Raw genomic sequence first — 24,608 nt, forward strand, 5'->3', positions numbered from 1 at the left:
CGGGTCAATTGTGAACGTTTAAACGCTTCATTCCTTTTCAACACCTCCCATTATCACACATTGCGTGTCGTAAAAAAAAATATTAATCCATATCTTATTTATCCTAGAAAGGCTATACGTATATCCATACAGTTTTCATTCTCGCTTTCCTAAAACGTTATACTGTATTAAAGTTGCTGAAGTGCTGTGTATGCATATTAGATATAAAAAACGAACGCTAGATGGCAGAATTGCTATTCAAACACGTTTAACTTCCATTGACGTGATGTAGTAGCTCATTTTGTTCAGGTAACTGATAGTTATGAATCATAACATAAATTACGTGAATGAAATGATATAAATTATATATGAATAATTCATGTATGTTATGATACATGAGTCCTTATATATTATAAAGCAACATATTGTTACCATGTGTGCCCAATTCGTGCACGATTTCCACAAATTAATCCACCTCAGTAACATCAATGCAATTGTAAAATAAAAAGAATACTAAACAAAAACACAATATAAGAGTACCAATTGAGTTTTACTTGTTCAAGTTGTGATTTCCATAAGTGAGCTGTCAAAGTTACACGCGTCAGCAGTATTGATTGGGAAGATTAGATTGTGCATGCAATTTCATGAGACAAATATTCTGATTTGTTCCACTAGGATTGTCATGTTCCCTGAGCATGCATGCCTGCATGAGGTCTTAATCTGCAAAGGAGGAGAAGACAAGCAGCGCAGCAGCTGCTTATCAAGGCCAGCTTCCCGTTTTAGGGAGGAAAGATGGCCAGCTGTTGTCGGGAACGCTCACTGACAAAGTGACTGGTGGTCTCGCAGGAGCTCCACAGCTGACAGTCGAGTGAGTGTGCGAGACAAACGCGCACGTACGCACGTGTTAAAATAACGCGGATATTTATAAAAATTGGAGTTATCTTTCATTTTCATCTCATTTTTTTATTGTTGGTGTTAATATTGCTTTATGCTATTATGTGGTAGTTATTCCATGTATTCTATTGTGTGATTTCCCCCCCCCCCCCCCCTATTTTAATTGTATTGATTCTAATCTATCGAATCAATCCGATCTATCTTCAGGATATTTAAAACGAGTTAAAACAGCCATCTTCCCGCCTCCCTCCTTCCCTCCCTCTGTCACAGTTTTTCCACTTTGCGTGGTCTTGACGACCCTCCCCCCCTTTCCCTGTTTTCCTTTTTTTTGGATGCCACTCGATTCTTTCCTCTGTGGCTACTTTCTTATTTTCTTCCCCTCACCAAGTCTGCCCGACCCTCTTTGAGCAACAAGAACTTAACGCAGACTGCGGATCAACGTTTTAGTATTAAACCAAGGTAACATTTCTGCTTTTTTTTTGTTTTTCCTGTTTTGGGGAGATCTTGGAGTGCAGTCGTACCCGGACAGGACCACCAGGCAACAAGCAGTGGGAAGGTGAGCACAGTTTTTTATGACTTGGTGGGATGGAACTGGCTGTCAAAAAAAGATGCTAACTTTTGAATGCTACCGTCAGAAAGATACCGATTCATCTTTAATTTGTATTATTATCAATGGAATCATGATTTGCATCACACTGAGAGCTGTCTCTTATATTTTGACTATTTAATTCATCCGAAGATTCTTACGTTTCGGATGTCATTGTATTCGTGCTGTTGTGTGCATGCAACCAAATGTTCATTTGTAAAACGATCACAGTATTATTTCAATTTTCTTACGCCACTATACTTGTGATTGCGGAGGGGTACTGATAGTGATCTATTGCTACTGGGTGTGTATCCTTGTCTAATAATATTAATGTTGCGGGTCAAACTGACCCATTCAAAGCTTTAAAATTGAAAAAAAAAAATAGCTTCGGGACGGACATTTTATTTTCACATTTTAATTATGGAAAAAGATGTTTTTACTTGGCCAAACACACGGCACAATTTTCTTCTGCTTGGCTCAATGTAATATTTTTATATTCATGATAAATGTTTCAAATGTATTTTATATTTCATTACTCATACTGACCCCCAAAAGAAACAAACATCAGAGGATTAATAATCTCATGGTCCGATTCATCCAATGTGTGGCTGCAAACTGTGCAAAACTTCAATGAAAAGTCACCCCAAAAATGAATATAAATGTAAAATCAAAATGGGTTCTTATCTCAGCAGGTTTCGATTTTATTTTTATTCTGAATCATTTCTAAGCTTTATGACCTTCACCCAGAAAACCGTCAACAAAGTTGTGACCGTAGAGATCAGTGTGTGCTCGCGTGCCTTTAAGTGTATGAGTGTGTTTGTGTGTGTGTGTGTGTTATCTAACATCGCAGTTATCATTTCAGTAACGAGGCACTCATGCAGACAAAAGTAAAAGAACAGGAAATCTCGCTGCATGCTTTGAATGGAGAGTAATAGCACCACCTAGTGGAAAACTAAGGATTGCATTTGTTACTGTCTTGATAAATGTTGCGCGTAAGAATAATTGCATCTTCAATTCTTTTCACTGGGATGTTTATTTGGACACAAGGAACAAATGTGTCGGCTTTTTTTTTTTTGTGTGTGTTGCTTTTCACATTTTTAAAGAGGGTCGAGGGGCCTTACATAAGCGGGCCCCTCACTCTCCACCATGTGTGCTCGTCATAAATGTGAAAGAGGAGCCAGCAAGAGGCAAAGACCACAGGCTACTTGTACTGTGGTGAGGGTCTTTCCTGGACTTGCTTATGTTGGCGTATGCGAGTGTGTGCGTGCGTGCGTAGCCACACCGCAGGCATTGCTCGTTAAGACCCAAACTTGTCGAAACCCGACACGTGAAATCATTTGGGCCCCGAAAGGATGGCGACGCTGAAATGCAAGCCGCCTTGAGTTTTGGTTTGTGTTGTGGATTATCGCATTAATCATATGACTTGCAGTTCTTGCTGCCCTTCTTTTCGTTGGTGCTGACTCGCCTTTTTGCATCCAAAATAACAAAAGCAGTCCCCAGTCTAGTTTATGTCATGCTTGGCAGCCGGACACGCGAACTTTTACTGTTTTTCTTGAGTTTTTCCTCCCTCTTGGTCCTCTTCATCCTCCCACCAGCTGTTTTCTGCTCCCCGTCGTCCATCTCGCTTTTATGAGAGCACTTATGTTTCGATTTGGTCTTGCAGGTCCGTTTTTTCAAAGACAAACGTATGCGGCGTGACCGATGAAGGCCATTTGTTCCGGGGGAAAAAAAGAAAAACAACCAAAAAGTCATTTGTAAAGTTGAACATATTTGCAGTTTGATGTCTTAGTTGCAAGCTGCATTTATCCTTTATGTGATAAGAGAAATGGGAAATGTTTTTTTTATGAAAGAGGCTAGTAAACAGGAAGATCATAAACAAACAACACCATTTTTTTATCTATGAAACGTTGACAGATTTATTTAGATTAATTTTAAAATGTTAATTTATATTATTTAAATTAATTTGTATTTTGATTTGTGTTTGATTAGATATTATTTTAAATGCAATTTTCCTTATTAAAAACACGACATTATATATATTTTTTTGGAACAGATTAATGACATTTCCATTCATTTGAGTGGGGAAGGATGATTTGAGATATGTTCTGAGTTACGAGCGTGCTCAAGGCAAGAATTGAAGTTGCAACTCAATACAGCCTGCATAATATAAAAAAGGTTTTAAAAGATGCTGACAGTAACATTTCCCAGTGCTCAAGTGACAATTGTTGCCTTCATTCCTATCACTGAGACATGCCTCAGTTTCCCCTTGACTTTTTTGTCATTCTTGTGAAGATTAGACCTCGCCCAGCACCTCAAGCGTTGGCTCCCACAGGAAGTCCTGCCGTGTGTGGCTCTCGTACCCCCTGACCCCATCGGACCCCGCTCTTCCTGTTGCTAAACACACCGATGCTGTCCATTAACTCCAGTGCAGTCGACGTACTTGTCCTTCATCTTTGAAACAAGATACGTTTTGCAGATTTCGTTTTCCCAAACAGTTCCCAGGTGTCCTGATGACAAATCTGTTACACAGAGCCAAGCTGACCCAACACGCAACCCGAGATGACCCTGTGTTATTTTGTTGCATGCTAAAACGCTAGCTGCTAAAGTGACATAGCACAAAAGCTATGACAATCACCTTGGGGGTAGCACACGTGGCTCTTGGCTTTTTTTGGAGAGGAGAAAATGAGCATATTTGGCTCCCAGATGCTTACTCAATGGACCCCATCTGGACACAGAGAGGGAAAAAAAAGTCATCTTTTCGGGGCTCTGAAGTGATCAGCGTAATAACTTTCAGGTTCTCCAGACACGGGCCACGTAGCACATGCCAGAGGTGGTACGCAAAATCGGCGGGCCTCAACGTTGAGCACGTTTACTGGCCCAGCTTGGTTTTTAAAAAAGCGGGGAAGGTGAGCTCACAACGCCAACTACTTGTGATGTACGGGATTAGCACGTTGTCTAGACTACGGTTCACAAAAACTGACCAAGGATGGTGGTCTGGCAAATAGTTCTGATTTACAATAGTGCCTTTAGATCTAAATTGTAACTTGTAACTCAAAACACTTGCATCTCAAATCATCTTACTCCATTCAAATGAATGGAAATGCCATTAATCCGTGTTATCAGAAAAAAATTCAATCATCAAAGTGGAAAACATCGAATGTTGGAGCCCCCATGGGTAACACCGTATAATAATATTGCTAATGCTAGCTTCCCCTGAGTCATCAGTTTTACCGTAATCCCCACAATAGAACACTGATGGAAAGTGTGCACTCCACCGACATGACTAATCAGCGCGAGAGCAACACTTTCCAACGCAGTAATACGTACGGTCGGCGCTGCCATACATTCATTTCACAAGTGTCCTATCAATCCAAAGCAGATGTGCGGCGGTTTTCTCCAAATTGCTCTCCGCGTCGTTTCGACTCGGGATTCGAAAAGCCGTCGAATGGGAACCTTGGTCTCTGTTTGAATTATGGTCACACTTCTTAAACCCCCACACGTGCGTCTCCTGACAAAGGCGCAGAGGAGATCGACAAAAGGCTCGGTCGCCACGAGGACACCCACATAGGCGAGCGGGCCTCGTTCCTTTCAAAAGCCTTTCTGGAAACATTTTGTGTTTGATGACTCGCTAGTTGCTTAAAAAAACTCACCTACTTGCTGTTTTAGTGTTCCGAAGGCTTGTTTAATATAAAAGCAGTGATTTGGCGCCATCGCGCAAACCCTATAGGTCATTATAAACCTTTGGTTGGCGCGTAGTGGTTGCGGTTTGATTCCACACCTCAAGGATGTTTCGGACAACTGACATGTCCTCCCACCCTCAGCGAGGGTCAAGTGTTATGTGCCTCCCGCCAAGACCGAGGCCGCATGGTGTCCTTGAGCGAGCTGGATGATGCGAAGCCAGGCGCATCTTCTTGGTGTGAGCACATCTGTGTTTATGTCAACATGACATTTGGGATGACTCAGCAGTCCTTTTGCTTCCTCACGCGAGTTGATTGTCGACGTGTTAATCTTCCATGACGGCATCCATCGCTGTCTTTGTTGTTTAGCAAATCACGCATAACGGGGTCATTGAAAAAGCCGAGTTGTCTACGTTTTGTAATCCAGTCCAAAATGGAGTCACATCAAGATCAGATACTTTGTTGTTGAATGTTTACAGAACGCCAATTCATCATAGCTGGGAGACGTTAGCAGAGGTTAGCCGTGTTTTCCTAACCTCAACTCATGGTTTCAAAGGCTCTTGACCCCCGTCGCCCTATTTCGCGTTTGCGTTGAGGGAACTCGAGCTATGACGACAAATGAACGACTCGCTGTTGTGTGTGTTTTTTTTTTTCTTTTCATCGTCGTGGTGTTTCCCACAGCTTCTGTGACCCTGAAAATGGAAGATGGCGTACATCGTTTGGGAATTTGACCTCGAGTGTCAAATTCCGTGGAAAAATAAGAAAATAATGCCAATCATTCGCCCTAAGTCCACAGCGGCCATTTTGTTGGCTAGTATCACAAATTCCCAACGAGGGTTTGTTTTGAAAGCGTAATGCGGGACACATGTAAAGTTTCCTGGCAGGCTGGCCGACACGCGGCCAAATAATAAAGAGCAGGAAGAGACAACGTATGTCTGAATCAACAAGTCATCTGTGATTCACTGTAAAACAACGCCGCATAAGGCAAAAAAAAAATAGAAATGGATGGATGCTTTTAACGTGATGCATCAAGGCCAGCCAGGACATTCTTACGTTGAGTGTCCCCTTAATGTCGTATCTTGAATCTTAAAGCTCCTTTATGCTTCCCGTATGTATTAAACGACAGCAGATGTTGGATTTTAAATTTGATTTGCTCTCCGCAAAAAAAACGTGTCGAGGTTTGTTGACTATAAATTGCCCTTAGAGGTTATTCAAGGTTCACCAAAGGCTCCAAAGTCATTCATGTTCAGTGAAGATTCAAAACTGTAAATTGTCATTGAAGACCCTCACGTGATGAACGTTGTGTGTGGCGTTTTATTTTTTTTGGTCTCCCCAGACGGGAGGAAGTAAGCGAGCTCTTACACGACGGGGTGAAAATGAACAACAAGGTCATAAAGCCCAGTAGGAAACGGACACGGAGATTGTCCTACGAGGCTCAGGAAGTGTCTTAAAAATGCCCATGTCCTTCCAGATGATCCTCTTTGTCTCTACTGGAGGTGGCAAATGTTTGTGGAGGTCCTGAGGCTAACAGCTAATAAACCCTACCAAGGCTCAATATGGAGATTTTGGTGTTGAGTTTTATACACTGGTGATAATTTTTTGCAGGCCGCAGTGGTCTAAATTTTCAAATGGAATTTATTTTTATTTTTTTTTGGATGATCCTGAGCTTGGAAAACACACTTTGGCTGTCACTCTCGAATATTTTTAGAATCAATGATTTTATCAATTATTCCATTGATTAATTGAATAATTAAAAAAATATATAATAATTTGTGTTAGTGTATTCATGTAGTTCACCGATGACTTGTTAACCGCAATTATTTGTATTTACTATTATTTAGTAATTAAAAAAGCAAAATTAACGGTCATTGTTTTAAAAAATAACAGCAGATGTTTGCAAATTTCTTGTTTTGGTTAAACGCAAAACGATAAATCAGTCTGCTTTCAACCATTAGATTTATTCTGTACTTTTGAGACCCTGATTAATTAGTTCATCGATTTGTTGTTGATTCATTTTGACACCTCTAGACTTCAAAGGTCAGAGGGCAGGACGGAAAGCTGTGAATTCCGCGTTCGGTGTGACATTGTGGACATGGAGGCCTTGTCGCTGGTGTTGCTAATGCGGATGTTTATATAGCAAAGCTATGTTTTTGGGTTTCCTTCAGTCAGAGTGTCTCAGATTATGATCCACAGTGAATTACGCCACATATAATTACAAGCCAGTATGGTCGTGTCCTCTTATAAAGTCATCCATTTTGGGTTTTCCGCCATTTTGCTGGCTGAATGCGAGTGTTGTCAATGGAGGCCCGCGTCCTTCCCAGCCTTTCCGTTTGTTAGTTTGTCTCCCTGACCAGCGGAGCCACAAGCCACGCCGCCTGCGGTTTGGGGTCGGCCCGTGTGCAGGCGCAAGCGCAGGCGTAGGGTTTTTTGGCTCCAACTGGCAAGAAGCCAAAATGTAATGGCTGGGCCCACATGTGCAAAATGTAAAGACGGTTATTTATTTGCTTTGTCATTTTCGGCTTCGATTTCCTTTTTTGAGAGAGATGAATTTATGGCGCGTGCGGTCGTCAGCGTAATTACGGCAAGGAAATTGTTTTTTTTTTTTTTTTGTATGAAAGGATCCAACCGTATCGTTAAGTAATTAAAACAGTTTGCAAAAAAAAAAAAAAAAGTGCCTGTTGGTGAATTTCGATATTGAGTTATGAAAGCCAAAGAGGAAATTGTCAAACAAAGATTGTGGCTCAAAATGTTACTTTCCTGTCTTAAAAACTACTTTCGAAATTGAAAGAGCGATACGAAATGATATATTTAGAAAGACAACAATTGCCTACTCCAAATTGACTTTGATGGTTACAAAAAATGTTGAAAACATGACCCACCCATTTTTGAAATAGTTCAACTGACACATTTATTGACCTGGTAGTGAATGTGTGTGTGTGTGTTTTTTTAATGTTCCTTTCACCCTCGCTGAACTCTTCTTGTTGATATCCTCACGTGGTCCACAACATGAGCGTTGCCGTAGCCACGTTATCATTCCGACGCCGTTATCCGTGAGCTCTGTTCTCTTTCACAGCATGGGAAAGAAGAGGCGCTGACCTCATCCTTGTTAAAGTCCGTTTAGGGAATGGCGGGAAAATGTAGCGAGGACCAATCAGGAGCTTTCACGAGGAAGCTCGTCAGCGATCACCATAGATGTGGGATGGATGAAATTCCTGGTTGTATCATGTGTTCTTTATCTGTTGCTGTTGTCCATGAACATTACAAAGATGCTAGGTGGCTACATGTGCCATAAAAGTTCGACTAATTTAACTCCCCATTAACTGATTTTTTCCTTAATGTCTTGCCTGTTAAAACTCGTAAACTTAACGTAATTTTCGGACTATAAGTCGCACCGGAGTATAAGTCGCACCAGCCATAAAATGCCCAAAAAGTGAAAATATATAAGTCGCTCCCGAGTATAAGTCGCCCCCCCACCCAAACTATGAAAAAAAACGCGATTTATGGTCCGAAAATTACGGTACTTTAGCGGAGGAGGGCAAAGGAAGACAAATCTTTTCCTGGCCACTGCTAGCTAGCTAGCTAGTGGCAAAGCGACAAGGTAGCTAGCTCTGCCATTTCACTTTCCTCTGGTGGGGCAGTGCCCCATCCTGTCATCACCGAAATTTGAGCCTCAGCTGCCATTTTTCTGGATCATCTTTTGTCCCAAAAGCATATCCAGAACATCTAACCCTTTTCCGCTTACCATCATTTTCCAGCGCGGGGGTTCAGCTCCAACGGCGCGAGGCCTTTTCGGGATCTTTACCGTAAACACAGCCTGATCTGTGGGTGTGTTTATTCCGCGCTCGCATTTCAGGGTGCGGTGCGATGATTGTTACTCCACCAGTGGGTTGCTAAGGGTCTCCAAAGCCCCCTCGCCCAACACAAGGCAACATGTGCCAGTCCCATTGCGGTCTCTACGGGCCTCTTGGCTCCAGATGAGAAGCATTATGGCTTTAGAGCAACTCTGGTGGGGGAGGGGGAGGGGTGGGAGCTGCGGTGGTAGATGTGTCATATGGAACGTGGATTGCTCCAGGGAGTATTTTTTATTCCAAAAGCAGTATTGAGTCACAAAAGGGAATGTTATGTGGATTATAGATAATCAAACCAGCAGTGCGAAAAGAAACAAGTCAAGCAGAACAAAATGACGCTGACGCCAAACGTTGTTTTCTTTTGTGTCACTTGATACTGTACAACAAGAAAAGATAGGAAAAATAATTTCTTACAGATACGCAACTAAGAAACACGGCGACTCGTTGGATGCCTCAAGTCGATTTTCGTTCGCTCCAAATTTTGCGCCAAACCAAAAGGATGCAACGCCGCCATCTACAGGGCTCTGTGTGTCATTACGGTGGTTTTCCAACCTTCGAATTTCACAGACAAACTTACTCACCTCTCTACAAATCTGTTGTTACTTTGCAAGCAAATTTCGACCTAGAAGTGAATTATTGTCAATCAAACGGTATAAGTGGTGCTTTGCGGCGTGATTGATTTACGTGACAACGTGACATGAAGCTAACGTGCTTGACTGCATCACGCACCTGCAACACATTTCCCCAGCTCATCCTCTGCGTCGACTTCACAGTTGCCACGGGAACAATGCCGCCAAACGCATAGATCAAATGCAATTTTATGCTATACATTCGACAAAAGCACGACCATGAAACAGCTTCGGCTCGGAAGAAAACGATATTTTACATTCTTGTCAGAGCCGGTTGAACTCGACGTGAACAGAATATTTGGACTTGACTTTTTGCAGATTGTCTATAAAGTCAGGATGCACCAAAGTGGAGCAAAATGAACAGGAAGTCGGCCATTTTGCTTCAAAGACGCCAAGGTTACTGGAGACTGTAGTTGCGCCAGGTCCCCCTCAATTATTCCTGTTTTTATTTCCATTTAATTTTTGGAGCCATGGCGCTCTGCGTCAGCTGCATTACATTGAAAAACAAAAGTTTCTTTTCACAACTGCGTGAGCTACCACTTGCTCGTCATTTTTTTTTTTTTTTTTTTTTACTTCACGGCCGCACATTAATTCACTGACTTGATTTACTGGTCGGTTTTGCTTTGTGTGTCGCAGCCAATACGGCCATTACAGCAAATCATTCAAATGAATTTTTTTTCAACCGCTCACTCGGTTTGTGTGAAGTCCGTCCTGCTAGTTTGTCCCGCTCGAGATGGAAAAGAATGGAACACTTAGCTGTCATTGTTGATGGAAGCGAACATCATGGCTACAAGTGTCTTTCGGGACCAACAATAAACCAGCACATGTTTATATTTAGCTTTTGTTGTGTCCCCCGCTGTGTAAAGTATTCTTGCGCAGATCCCAGAATACGTCTTTTGTCAATTGGCAAAAATATGCTCGTACACTAAATATTTTTTTTCCTCCTCTTCTATGAACTCATTTGTAAAGTGTTGTGTCATAGATTGAAATAGCAACAGTGGCCCTTGGGAGGGCGTGTACTGTACTGTATGTATCTGAAGTTCATTACGAAGCAGATCAACTCCATATTTTATTCCGTTCGTGTCACAATAATTGTCTCCATGTCGTTTATAATATTTTAAACAGTGATAGTAGGAGCCAAATGAATATTTCAGGGGGCCTACTGGTGATACCTGTGGCGCTCCACTTGATGTTGCACTCTGATTTACCAGACGTGAAAGGTTGTTATGTCATACTACGATCAAAATTAGAGATAAATATTGGCTGCAGTTAGTTGCAGCATATTTACCAGATGTAAATAATATGATGATTGACATCTCGTTTTGAAGAAAAGACCTAGAGTTAGCATTCGAAGGGCATCTGGCTTGGATTAATTCTGACTGGATTCAATTGAAAAGGATTTTCTCTCCCCAAAAAAACATTTATTATTGACTTTATTGTTTATTTGGTTACATTTCCACTTTGTGGTTTTCGGAAATAGACTTTAAACATTCGCCAAGCTGTCATTCTGCTGCATTGGAGTATGCGCTCATGTTAGCTTTTTATGCTAAAGTTTTCTTTGTTATTCTGTGTGTAAGGTGCCGATGGATCAAATTTCCCCAAAAGTACAAAGCCGCAATGGCCACGCGAAGGGTCAACAGAACGAGACACCTGAAATTCAAGTCCCATGGAGCTATGAGTTAAAAGCAAACGGCAACGGGACAAGCCGTAGACAAATGAATCCCGAGTTTATCGTCAAGCTTTTGATGTCCCGTGTGAAAACTTGTGCCTGTTAGCCGCTAGCTTAAAAAATGATTGGAAAAACGGTCGCCGTTCGTCGCCGGCCAAGAGAAAAAAATATGATTTTCCACGAATCAAGGTTGTCTCCTCCAAGAGCTCACTTTCTTCCACATGATGACAACACCACCTGGAGCTCAGCTTGTCTACCTGCAACCTCCCCCCCCCCCCCCCGCGCACGCCACAAATTCCTCCAAAACTCCAAAACAACAAGTCCTTCAAGTTGTCTTTGTCAGCGTTCAAAAATCTCCCGTGCGGTTTGGAGCTGTTGTTTAATGAAGTACAATTAAGAAGTGAAGCTAATGAAAAATATAAACCCATCGAGTTGATGACTCTCCCCCCCCCCACTAATAGGAGCCATGTGCCTCCTTGGGTAAACGTCTCTTTGTTGAGTGAATTAACGCCTCGGCTAGTTTGAGATTTTGCCAACGTGGGTGTAAATCAGTGAAATGACGCGCTGAGTGGTCGCCGATGTGTTTATTGGGCACCAACACATCAAATAGACCACATTACACGTTGCGATACGCTCTTTTAAACAATGGTGGCCAATCACAATCAGAGAGGCTGCAAAAGAAATATTGGGAAAAAAAAAAAAATCAACTCCAGATGAGATTGGAATCGATAGGTGATGTGACATTCTCACAATGTTTTTCCCCCCTGAAGTCTCACCGCCTCCTTTGAGTTCTTTTTCTGAGGCGAGAACGAAAAAAAGGTGCGGGGGGTGGAAAAAAAAAAATCTCCCTCTCGTTCCCTGAGAGCCTAACAGGGTCCCCGTGCCGCTCCAGCTCTCTCGGGTTGACGGCTTGTGATGAAATCCAGATGGTGTTGGAGCGAGCACCGGGACAACTAGAGCAAAGAGCGAGGAGAGCGAGGAGATGAGCTTGTGATGGATTGAGGTCAGGATGGAGTTGGGAGCTTCGTTTCCTGACCTCACCTCGCTCTTCCTCTTTGACACTTCTTCATTTGCTGCGTCAGGACGTCTGCTGGTGTTTTAATTGCGTTGCGGATTCTGGTGGACTGTCAGTCATACATAGACAATAACCTTTCTGTTTTGTCATGGGTCAGCAAAAAAAAACAAAAAAAAAGCATTTGCTGGACTCATTTTATTTCTTTCATTTATTTATTTCATTTTTATTATATTATCTATTATTGCCACTATTTAGGCTATATTTTAAAATATATAACAATTTTCTTTTTTTTTTTTTAATTGGGGGCACGTGCAGGACCATGCAGAGCACGCACGGCGTGGACTTGCTTCTTCTCCTCAGCTTCTTGCTCAGCCTGGCCTACTCGCTTAACCCGAGAGACCCCAATGTGTGCAGCCTGTGGGAGAGGTGAGGCCCGCTCTGCTACTGCCGCTGTCATAAACGTGAAAGCATAAACTTTCTCATAACGCCGCGTGACATGATGGAGAGGACGGAGGAGCAAGGATCACCACTTAGAATGTTAGATCACTTTCTCGGCCTTCTTAGCTCCTTGTTTGGTGAATTCCAAGCCGACAAGTCAGGAGACTGAAGTGAACCGATAAAAAGACGGTTGCGGGTGAAACATGGCTATGTTAGCTTAGCATCCTGATTTATTTTGGCTCGTTCCTGCGTGTCACTTTTTGATTTTCATTGTGTGTTTCGTTTCTTCCCCTTAGCTTCACCACCTCCGTCAAGGAGTCCTACTCGCATCCTTACGACCACGTGTCCGAAGAACCCTGCTCGGACCCTCGGAGTAACTACAAATGTCCCAGACACAGGTACCAGAAATGTTGTCAATGTAGCTCAGTGCTTTTGATCGTTTTTATGTTATCAGAGAAGGTTGACCCCGTTGTTGCTCTTCATTCAGGATCACCTACAAGACAGCTTACAGGCAAGCCGTCAAGACAGACTACCGCAAACGCTACCAGTGCTGCCCGGGCTACTACGAGAGCCGCGACAAATGCGTCCGTAAGTGAAAATGAATTTTTGTTTCATCACAGTCGCCATTTCGCGGCGTCAGTGTGTCTACTGCAAAGCCGAACTGGCTTGCACAACTGCACCTTGATGGTAAAGTAAACATCGTTAACTAGTTTGAAACTACTTAACAGCAATCCTGAGCCAACTCTTCACTTTTATTTTTTTTTACCCTCATGCTCAGCCTTTTTAAAGCAACACACATTCAAAGTCACAGGACAGCGTAGAATACACGGATGGCGACCCCTGGTGGACATAAATAACACCTGCTGAGTTCTGTGAGGCTCAAAAAGGTGATAAGTGTCATATAATTCTTGTTCTTTGGAATGTTTTGACTAAAATCTCTTATTTTATTAAGAGTAAGACCGATGGAAACAGTTTCAAACTGGGAAGAAAAGGCAATATGTCTTCTTGAAATATGTTTTTAAATAGATGTCTCTCATTTTTGCTTCTATAGCCAGTTTTAAATAGTGGTAGACAAAATGGTGTTATTGGAGATTTTTAAAGAAAGCCTTCCTGACACAAGATGCTCACTTGGCTTTTCTTCTGCACGGTCAACATAAAGCACTTTCTTCAAAATGAAAGGTTTGGGTTCCATGTGGCCGCTCGCTATTTGTACTGGCTGCAGCCGTGTCGCAAAAAGCCCCAAAACGTTCCCATCAAGGAAATTTCTCTTCAGATTTCAGTTGACTGGAAGGATTTCTCCAGATTTTCCACCCTTTGACCTCAATGAAGCAACTCGATGTGAAGAGATAATGCGAGAAAATTACCGGGTTCGGTAGAGGAAGTAAATATATTTATTTAATTTTAATTTTATTTTGGCGTATGTTAATATATTTATTTTAATTTTATTTTCCATCGTATTTTATTTTTCTCTCATTTTTATTTTATTTTTCTCTCTCCTAATTGCATAATTGATTAAAAACACCGATGTGCTTCGAAAATTTGGTGAGACAAACTGAGTCATCCTAAACGTTTGAAAGCATATTAGTCTCTTATTGTCAGTTTCTATTTGTGGCTCTGTGTGTGATTATAGTACACGTTGCCTCATGCTGAGTCAGTCCTGTGGTCACTTTTATAAATGGAGTGCAACGAGATCAAACGTGGGCTAAGAAAATAATACCTTTTAGTCACCGGAACGCAACTTATAGGATTGAAACATCTAAAGGCAGCTTCCCCCCCAAACAAGGGCTCTCTTTCTTTGGCCAGCCAATAAACATATCATTAAGCAGAACGACATGTCGTGTTCATGTGATGACATTTCCGTCTACGTTGTCATTATTTGCCTCCGTCTGCCTTTCATCTCCGCAGCTCGCTGCACCAAGGAGTGCGTTCATGGCCGCTGCCTGGCTCCGGACCGCTGTCAGTGCGCGGGAGGCTGGCGAGGCGACGACTGCTCCAGCGGTATGGAAAGTTACAAAAAAAAAAAAAAAACTCTACCGTTTCATCCCAAACTGCTAATGTGAGTGACAGCATGCATAAACATTCAACATTAATTAACAGCAGCGACACAACAAGTAGCGACGTCCCTGCGTCAGGCTAAGCGGCTCGGGGCCATTACAAACACCAGGCTGTTCCCAGATGGAAACGGCATATTGAAGTCATGAAAGAAGCTTTAGAACTCCTCATAAATATTAATGATATATAGATATGAATTATTAAGGAATCACTAATTTGTTGTTTCGTTAGGGGACCTAATAGGGATCCCTGGTGCACACCGTTATATAATAGTAGTAGTAATAGTAGTAGTATGATAGTTACATAACAGTTATATAACACCTCAGTAAAAAAAATATTGTGCTGTTTTGGAATGAAGGAAAATGTCGATTAATGATTAAAACATCAACTTGATGGTCATTACTCAAAGGTCAGGGGTTCGAGTAGGGATCCCTGTGTGATGCCGCTCAGCAAGCCTCTATGTAAATGACGGTTTTAAGCGCTCGTCCACTCTCGCTTTAGTAAAGTTCCAAAACAAGTTTGAAAATCGCTTTGCTATTTTTATTTTTTTTTCCTCTATTCTGACATGCATGAATGAGATACTCACATATTTTGTTCAGGACGTCAGCAAAACACGGCGGAATTGTTTTTCTTTAATCAAGAGTGAAAGCAGAACTTCATATCATTGGCTTGAGTGGCTATTTTCCACAGCCTGCTTCGGTTGGGTCAAAAGTACGCCACTTTATTCTTGTTTTTTCCTTGTGCAGCAGAGGGGGAGAGAGAGAGAGAGAGAATTAGCTTTAACGGGTAGCAGTTGCTGTCCTGACAATGAGGAAACGGAAAAAATGAGCCCACACTCTCATTTTCACAGTTTCTCCATCTCGCCTTTTGCTCCCTCTGTACCCTTTCCCCTTCATTCTTTTTTTTTTTTTAAACCTTTTTTTTTTCCGCTTCCTTCCTTTCAGCTTCTTTTTCTCTTTCGGAGAACAGTCTGAATGCGGAGTTATCGAAGTGGGTGAAATTGGAGGAGAGAGCTTTTTGAGGTTTGCAAGTAAGCTATGAAGAGGGATGGAAAAAGATGGGGGATGATAGTGCGAAAAAAAAAAATTATTGGACGGGATGGAGACCCTGCCTCGTGCGTAAAATGATAAAAACTAATTTTAGGAAGCGACGAATGCTTTTCTACCTGGTGGTCATCTCTCCAAATCACATTCGCACAATTAAAAGGAATGACTTTAGCGACGTTAGCGTACCGCAGCAGCTGGTTTTGAGGCAGCTTCCAAAACGCACTCCTGCGGTTTGGATGTTTGCGCTCCGGAGAGATGCGTATCAGAATCGCAACGTCGGTGGAAAAATGAGGAATCTTGCGTGAAATATTAATCGTGGGATTTTTGTTTTTTCCATTTCAGGCTTTTAAGAATCAATAAAGTCTTTGAAGCGTCTGACGTCAGCAAAACCAGAAAAAAAAGGAATCATCAGCATAAGTGCTTTGCAGATGGCTGGATGGATTACCTTCTGTCCTCTTGTTTTTTTAGTTGTTCCTATCTTGTTTTGACGATTTTTACGACCTCGTGGAGGCGTTAATTCATTTCATTAGTGTACTTAAGAATCACTGCACAAGTACCACTTCAACTTTTCATTTTTTTTTTAATTCTCGTGAGTCACCTCAGTAAATCTGCATGCCTGTGTAAACACAATGGTCTCCACCAGCTGAGTTTCTCATTACTCAACATGACAGAGTTGAGCCAAGCCCCCCCCCCCCCCCCCCCCCCCCCACTTCTGCCGATCCATTCAGACGAGAAGAAGCAATAACGTTGGCCGCGTAAACACTGGCAGGGCAGCTCGATTCGAGCCAAATTTGGATCTAGTAGAAACTATTTTCGGAGCCCGTAGCTGCCCTATAGCAACAACGACAAAAAAATGTAAGGAGTGACTGAAGCCTCAATTCAGATTACGGAGTGATTTAAAAATAACATCCACAGAGGTCAACGCGAAATCGCGTTATGTGACTGACGCCCATCCGTCAGTGACATCATCGGATGCTCTGGGAAACTCAAACCGTGTGTGAAAGTCCACTTCTGGATAAAACAAAGTCCATCTTTTGTGAGCTCCATGCAAATCTCCCCGATAATTTGTATCTCTGGGGTGGTAAGACGACACCCCAATGTTTGGATAACAGAAGTTGAGGGTGGGCCTTGCAAAACCACAATTGGTGCAAGAGTGTTCTGTTCTTCATTTATATGCGGCTAACCTCACTCAATGTTTTTTGACAGTCTTTAAATCTTTTTTTTTTTTTTTTGATGATGTCACCATCCAGTGTTACCACACAACACTAAACGCATTTACCGTAAGGTGACTGTTGTTATGAATGGTTGGAAATTTATTATTAAGTGCCAGAGTTGAGGGAGGTCTTTAAAAATAACTTTTTCCCTACATCCTGCAAACGCCTAATCTTGGACTGTATGTCGAGTTTTACCGGAAAATATGGAAAAATGTTCCTCAAACTGTTTCCACCAAATAGTGAGCATTTCTTGATAAAATAAAGAATTCTCACTTAGGGACACCCAAAGTATTCAGGTCCAACCCTTGATGGATGGGGTGCTACAAAAAAAGCAGATGGCCTAGTTGTTATCCTTGTGGGACACCATAAGAATGTGAACGTGATGCGTCAAATCCAAACAAGGAAATAAAAGACCCATTTGTATGAAATATTATACGTCCCAAGTGAAACGATAAACAATGACGATATTACAAGATGCCCGGCAACTCAAAGTGTTTTTCTCCCCTTAGCCTGTGAAGACAAACGTTGGGGTCCGGGCTGCGGCCAGCAATGCAACTGCAAGAACGGCGCCCTGTGCGACCCGGTCAAAGGAACGTGTCAGTGCCCGCCGGGTTTCGTTGGACGCCAATGCGAGGAGGCGTGTCCCGATGGAACCTTTGGAAAGGACTGCCTGCAAAAGTGCAAGTGTGGGACCGGAGGATCCTGCAATAAAGCCAGCGGGGAGTGCACGTGTCGAGATGGCTTCACTGGCACTTTGTAAGTACTTGAGGAAGCAGATTCTTAACCGTGACCTGGCTGAATAGGAAAGTAGTAATTGGTGTCAATGAAGTTTAACTTGGGTTGTTAGCGGAGAGTCTTGCCCATGTCTGATCCATTTTCTTTTCTCATTCAAATCAACCGTAAGCCTTTTATTTTGAAGGGATATCTTGTAAGATGAGTTTAAAATATTAACGTGGTCGAAATTATTCAAGAACCTAATTTGTGGTGTATTTATAATTTAAACTATGAATATAGACATTTCAGGCAGGTGTCCCTCACACATATTGACGTGAGACTCGTTGACGGTTCGGAGACACACTTGAATAATGCTGACTGATATTATCGGATGCAATTTTTAGCTGCGAGAGCCGATGCTCCAGAAAATGTCCCGCTCGGTGTCCGTGTCAAAATGGCGGCATCTGTCGGGGTAAAGGGATCTGTGCCTGCCCTCCTGGATGGATGGTAAGTAAAACTGCACACGTTCTGTACATACATAGAGAAATAATAATTATTTTATTTTCGATCACATTTGTCAAGAACTGAACTCAAAAGTGACTGTAGAGAAAAGATCAGATTGTTAGTGAGCCCTTCTCCTTTGGCTGCCTTATAGGGTTCTGTTTGCACGGAGCGCTGTCCCGAGGGACGCTACGGACCCAACTGTGCCGAAGAGTGCATATGCCACAACCGCGGCAAATGCGACCCCGAGACGGGACAGTGCAAGTGTGCCGAAGGCTACACCGGGAACAGGTGTGTACTTGTTAAGAGCCCAGATTAAGTTACGTTGTTGGAGATCACAGAAATAAAATATTCAAAATTATTATTTTTTGTCTTGCTCAGATGCAACGAGGAATGCGCGGTGGGCTCTTACGGTCAGGACTGCGAAGGGGCGTGCGACTGCGCAAACGGCGCTCGCTGCTACAACATCGACGGCGGCTGCCTGTGCGAACCGGGCTTCAGCGGGCCCAGCTGCAAGGACCGAATGTGCCCGCACGGAAAATACGGGATGCACTGCGAACGCTCGTGTCTCTGCCAGGACAAAAACACGCTCAGGTGAGCATAGGAATAAAGTTGAGTTGAATCGAGTTTACGCAAATCACACAACTGGACAAATGTGGTTCTGATAAAACCGCTTCTATGCTGGTGTTCATGCTAAAGTCAGTAGAGGCCGCGACACTGTTTGGGAGTTTGCAGGGAAATAGCGCCCCCTGGCAACCCCCAAAAATTGGAGCTTAGCTGGGCCGTTATGTCAGTGTCTACACTTTTTAAATTTCTGGGTTTGATTTAAATGTGATTCTAATTATAATCAGGAAAACAAAGATTGACAGTAATTATTCTTGAAATGAATATATTAAACATTTTGATTTTAAATAAAATGACATTAAATGACATTAAATTCAATTGTAATAAATGAAATATTCTAAATCAAATTTAAATAAAATGAATGCAAGTTTTAATCCTAAAAACAAGTGTTTGGTATTTCTAATTCTGTTCACAATAGAAAAATTCTGCATTTACATTCACATAAGTTTTTTTTTAAAGCCCAACAAGAACAAGAAAATATTGTATGTCTAAAAGAACTCATGTAAAATGACACAATTGTGTCTACCTGACAGCTGCCACCCGATGAAAGGCGAGTGCACGTGCCAGGCGGGTTGGGCCGGGCTGCACTGCAACGAAACCTGCGCCCACGGTTTCTACGGCGACGGATGCCTCGAGCCCTGCTTGTGCGTTAATGGCGGCGTGTGCCACGGTGCCACCGGACTATGCCAGTGCGGCCCGGGATACACGGTCAGCCATCATCCCTTTTTCTGGAGTGATGTGCTATGATGTCATTTGCATTTCTTTTTCCCCCCCACAGGGAGTTCACTGTGAGAGTCCATGCAAAAGCGGCACCTACGGCAAGAACTGCTCCCTGGAGTGTTCCTGCAAGAACTTTGTGGACTGCTCGCCCATCGACGGTGCTTGTTTCTGCAAAGAAGGTGAAGGTTCTTCACACACCGCAGGTGATGAATCCCCTGCCGTCAATCTCATCGTTTAATGTCTTCAGGCTGGCGAGGAACCGATTGCTCCGTCCCGTGCTCGGAGGGAACCTGGGGCCGCGGATGCAACGGCACCTGTCAGTGCGCTAACGGAGCCAAGTGTAACCCTGTGGACGGATCCTGCACTTGCACAGCAGGCTGGCAGGGGGCGCACTGCGACCAGTCGTGCCCGGTGAGCTTTTTGCCACGCTGACCATTGATGAACTCTGCCTAGCAACAAGTGACCACATAGCGTCATGGCCAAGTCACTCTTCTCCATTGATGTATATTTTTACTGTACAAAATGTTACTACAATTTCCTTGGAAGGCTTTATGCATTTCGTTGCCATGGCGACAGCCCCCCCCACCATTGTAGCATTTTGTCCGGCGTTGGTCCAATTGCGAGCCTGCAGAGGCTGTCCTGACTAGCTTTGGTTCCTACTCGCAGATGGGCTCGTTTGGGCCGGGCTGCCTGAAGAGATGCGACTGCGTCAATGCTGACGGTTGCCAGGCAACCACAGGGGAGTGCCACTGTCTGCCAGGCTGGTGGGGTCAGTGCCCATTTTTTTTTTTCAATCAATAGTATCATTAAAAAACACATTTATGAGCTAGTATAGCTCACTTTTCAGATGTATTATTGGAAGAATATAGGTTAGAACTGTAATGCAGTTTTTAATTATTATTAAATGCAATACAGTAACGATAACCGACTTGCCCCTTGTCTCCCTTAGGGCCACGTTGTAGTGAACCGTGCTCCGAAGGCCTGTGGGGGCGCCATTGCAACCAGACCTGCTTCAAGCACTGCCCCAACAGCGAGACGTGCCTGCGGGAAACGGGAGCGTGCGTGTGCCGCCCGGGCTTCTGGGGCGTCACCTGTCAGAACAGTGAGTGTCGCCGAGTGACTCTCGATGGCGACGGCAGTCCCCGGCTGACTCGTCTCCCCCCCCGCCTTCCTCAGAATGCAGATCGGGTACGTACGGCGAGCAGTGCGGCCAGTCCTGCCCGTCCTGTGGCCAGTCGTACCGCTGCCACCATGTGACCGGGGAGTGCGACTGCCTTCCGGGTTACACAGGAGATGATTGCCAACAAGGTGCGTTTTTTAGAAATGAATGGTGACGTCCAGGGTCAAGGTTCATCACGTGTCAGATGTGTGTTCATGTTGTGTTTTGCGTGCAGTTTGTCCATCCGGCTACTACGGCAAGGGTTGTTCTGAGGTTTGCGTCAGCTGCGCCAACAACGCCACGTGCAGCCACCGCGACGGCCAATGTCAATGTCTTCCCGGCTGGACCGCCACCGACTGTTCCATACGTCAGCACCAATTTATTATTTTCATATTGATCCTTCTTTTATTGTTTATTAAAAGAAATATTTTTGGTTTCCAGCTTGCAGCGCGGGACGTTTTGGATCTTTTTGCTCCCAAACTTGCTCCTGTCCCACCAACGTCCTGTGCGACCGCGTCACGGGAGAGTGTCTGTGCGACAGCGCTGACTGTCAACAAGGTACACGCCATTGTTAAAGGCTTTGAGAATCCCCGCGCGAGTCTGACACGATCCGCTATTTGCTTTCAGAAACGTCCGAGCCCGGCAGCGTGATGGTCCCGCTGCCCCCAGGCGAGAAGGAATCATGGGCGGCTATCAGCGGCGTGGTGGCGCTGGTCATCTTGGTGGTTCTGCTGCTGGTTCTCCTGCTGCTCTACCGACGCCAGCAGAAGCTCAAGCACAACAACACGCCCGCCGTCTCCTTCTCCACCAGTCGCACCGTCAACTCCGAGTACGCCGTTCCAGGTAAGTCGTGGCCATTTTTTTTTTTGCATTTCAAATTTAAACCTTGAATTTCAAGTTTTAGATGACTTTTGATTTGTATTGTTTGTGTGTAGATATGGCTCCCAACTACCAGCACTACTACTCCAACCCCAGCTACCATACACTTCAGGAGAACCGTCCACCGCTGCCTCACCTTCCTAACAACCACGACCGCACCATCAAGGTGACCGTCACCTTGCACTCTGCTCCTTCGAAGTCACCCATTGCCCCCTTTTCTGATTTCCCCCCCCCCCCTTTTTTTTTTTTGTAGAACACAAACAAGCAGTTGTTCTGCAGCATGAAGAACACGGAACGGGAGAGGCGCGGACTTTTTGGCGTGGAGAGCAACGCGACGCTGCCTGCTGACTGGAAACATCACGAAGGTCGCAATAAGGAGCCAGGTCAGATCAGATTTCATCATGTAGTCGAACAATGAAAAAGTCCGATAACTAAATACATAAACAGACCTGAAAAATCCAGTGAGGTACAGATGTAACTTCCACCGCTGCCTACCTTCAGTTAGGTTCTCCAAGTCAGCAGAAGAGAAGAAGTTTGATTTATTTTGGTGGTCCGTTGGATGTGAATCAATCGTCTTGTTATTGTCTTGCCAAGTCTTCTTTTATTGACCATAAAACAACTTTGACAGTATTTCCTCTAGGCAGAGACAAAAAGACTTGTTTAACATGGACGTATAAAAACAATCAAATAGCCTTTTATAAGATCTCTCTCCCGAATAAAAGGAATCGTTGATGTTCACAGGGGCATTTGGGATTGATCGGAGTTACAGCTACAGCGCCAGCCTTGGAAAATATTTCAACAAAGGTTGGTCGAATGTTCGTTCTCACTGCAGTTAGCACTAACGACTCACTTACACACTCTAGAGGTGAAAGGTGGTACTGCAAGACTTAAAAACCACCCCAGTCCACCCCCCCTCCAATTTTTTATTTTTTTTATTTTGTGGGAAAAAAAGCAAGAATAGAAAACGAATAAATGCTTTATGGGCTAATGATTTTTAGATTATGTTGGCTCCAAAAGTGTTTTTGTGGTGATCTACTTGTTGCTGAATCCTGCAATAAACTGTTAATTGTTGGGCCAGAACTCACAGAGGTGGCAGGGATGGCGAGCAGCAGTTCCCTGAATAGCGAGAACGTTTATGCCACCATCAAGGATCTTCCAGGACCCCCCTTCTGCCCCCCTGAAAGCAGCTATATGGAGATGAAGGCGGCTGTCCCCCGAGGGCGAGCGTACACCCAGAGCGGACCCCCGCCTCCTCCGCCCCCACCCTTCAGCACCGCCTCTCTACGACGACGTGAGCGACAACCACGGCAAATTATATAGCCGATATAAGAAGTCTACACACCCCCAGTTCAAATAGAACATCTGAAATGGTGGCAGGTGTGTGCTGACTGCCGTTTGTTTTGTTTTCTGCAGAACGTCAGCATTCAGTTGGCCACGCCCCCCTGGAGGACCCGCTGGGCCACTACGACCTCCCGGTCAACAGCCACATCCCAGGCCACTATGACCTGCCGCCCCTCCGCCGGCCCCCTTCGCCGGAGAGAACGCCGCGCTGACCCCCCGTCGTTGATGGAAACGCAAGCGAGGCTCCCCAAGCGCCCTCCGAGACGGCGTACAATCCCCCCGCCGCCCGGGGGAGGACGCTGGTTTTTCACGACTGGTGAGGAGACGCCATGTTCATGTGGGCCGCCGCCCGAGGAGAGGGACTCAGGACGGGATAATGACTTGAAAAGGATGTCAGTATGGTTTGAACCCTCTTCAGCTTCAACTTTGGCTGGTTTCCTAAAGTTATTCGCCATGTAATGATGCACTTTAGCAATTTTTCTTTTAATTTGCTCGCTAATTAACGTGGTTTTTCCACAAGCTGCACGTCAATGAAAATGAAATGATGCCTTATTTTAGACAATAGGAGTTTAGTATTCTGGAAACATCTTTTTTCTTCATCTTTTAATTGCGAGTTTTCCTCTTCCCAGTAGTGTTGGCTCGTGAGTGAACGACTTTTTTCAGTGAACGAGAGTGAACAATCTCTTCCTAAAGTGATTCGGGGTTTTTTTTTCAATTCATATGACTTCAACCAGTAGGTAATGCGCATTGAAGCTGGTGCCACCTCGCCGTAAAATGAAACGAAGAAGAAAATGATGTCACTTCCCGTTCACGAACGAGTCTTGAATTGCATTTCTCGTTCACTGACTGAACGGATCTGTGAACGAACGAGTCAGTGATTTGCATTTCCAGGTCATCGCGAGAACGGAGCAGTGAGGGAACGAATCCTGACTTTCTTGTTCGTGAACGGGTTAATGGGTGAACTGCCTTCCCGTGCATCACCGGATCAGTCATGAACGTGTTGTTATGTAAGCTAGAATGTCGATTTATGATTTGCCAAGGAAAGAAAGAACCACTACTTCTTTTATGCGCGTTTTCTCCAAGCTAACGGCTACCTTTATTGCATGAAGGGATGCGCCGTTTGTTATGCAACAACGGGGAGATTATGCTTCTCTTTGGCTAATCCAGTGCTTCTCAATTATTTTCTGTTACGCCCCCCCCTAGCAAGAAGAAAACTATTCGCGCCCCCCCCTCCCCACCGTGACTATCCTAACTTGTCTTGTAAGTCGTAAAATGTTGCACTGTCGCAAACGTGACAGAAGTAACAATGAGAGCGCCACTGCCCCCTGCTGTAGTAAACGCGCAATTACACTTTATTCTAGTACTGCCAAAAAAAAAGCCTGTTCCCCAGGGTCACACGCGCCCCCCCAGGAATAGCACCGCGCCCCCCAAGGGGGGCGTGCCCCACTATTTGAGAAGCACTGGCCTAGGTGACTGATTCACAATTTGGTTTTGTCTGATATCAGAGATTAAATAAAGAAAACCAACTGGCTGATTGATTTGTTTTAATTGAGAGGAAAAAAAAACAGCAAAAGCATTTCACTAGCTGACCAGGAGATGGCGACAGCGTGGCATCTGAAGACC

General features: G+C 44.0%; 1 protein-coding gene across 1 annotated transcript; it reads left to right on the forward strand.

Annotated features, from left to right (window-relative positions):
* Positions 1-1,151: 1,151 nt before the first annotated feature.
* pear1 (platelet endothelial aggregation receptor 1) lies at positions 1,152-24,519 on the forward strand. The gene is made up of 23 exons (XM_061290198.1): positions 1,152-1,429; positions 12,613-12,723; positions 13,032-13,133; positions 13,223-13,323; positions 14,641-14,733; positions 17,557-17,803; positions 18,166-18,268; positions 18,417-18,553; positions 18,644-18,856; positions 19,420-19,594; positions 19,665-19,785; positions 19,854-20,017; positions 20,273-20,375; positions 20,556-20,708; positions 20,783-20,914; positions 21,001-21,132; positions 21,207-21,323; positions 21,393-21,608; positions 21,701-21,810; positions 21,898-22,027; positions 22,386-22,448; positions 22,723-22,935; positions 23,058-24,519. Exons 2-23 carry the CDS (start codon positions 12,617-12,619, stop codon positions 23,195-23,197), a joined length of 3,072 nt encoding a protein of 1,023 aa, XP_061146182.1. The 5' UTR covers positions 1,152-1,429; positions 12,613-12,616; the 3' UTR covers positions 23,198-24,519.
* The last annotated feature ends 89 nt before the right edge of the window (positions 24,520-24,608 follow it).

The sequence above is a fragment of the Syngnathus typhle genome, linkage group LG10, assembly GCF_033458585.1.
Source record: "Syngnathus typhle isolate RoL2023-S1 ecotype Sweden linkage group LG10, RoL_Styp_1.0, whole genome shotgun sequence".
In the NCBI taxonomy this organism is placed as follows: Eukaryota; Metazoa; Chordata; class Actinopteri; order Syngnathiformes; family Syngnathidae; genus Syngnathus; species Syngnathus typhle.

Bases quoted from the DNA above. Each gene is read 5' to 3' on its own strand.
- pear1 (XM_061290198.1), top strand. From the start codon at position 12,617: ATGCAGAGCACGCACGGCGTGGACTTGCTTCTTCTCCTCAGCTTCTTG. The intron at 12,724-13,031 runs GTGAGGCCCGCT...TCTTCCCCTTAG, and splicing joins GTGTGCAGCCTGTGGGAGAG to CTTCACCACCTCCGTCAAGG. The intron at 21,609-21,700 runs GTAAGTCGTGGC...GTTTGTGTGTAG, and splicing joins CTCCGAGTACGCCGTTCCAG to ATATGGCTCCCAACTACCAG.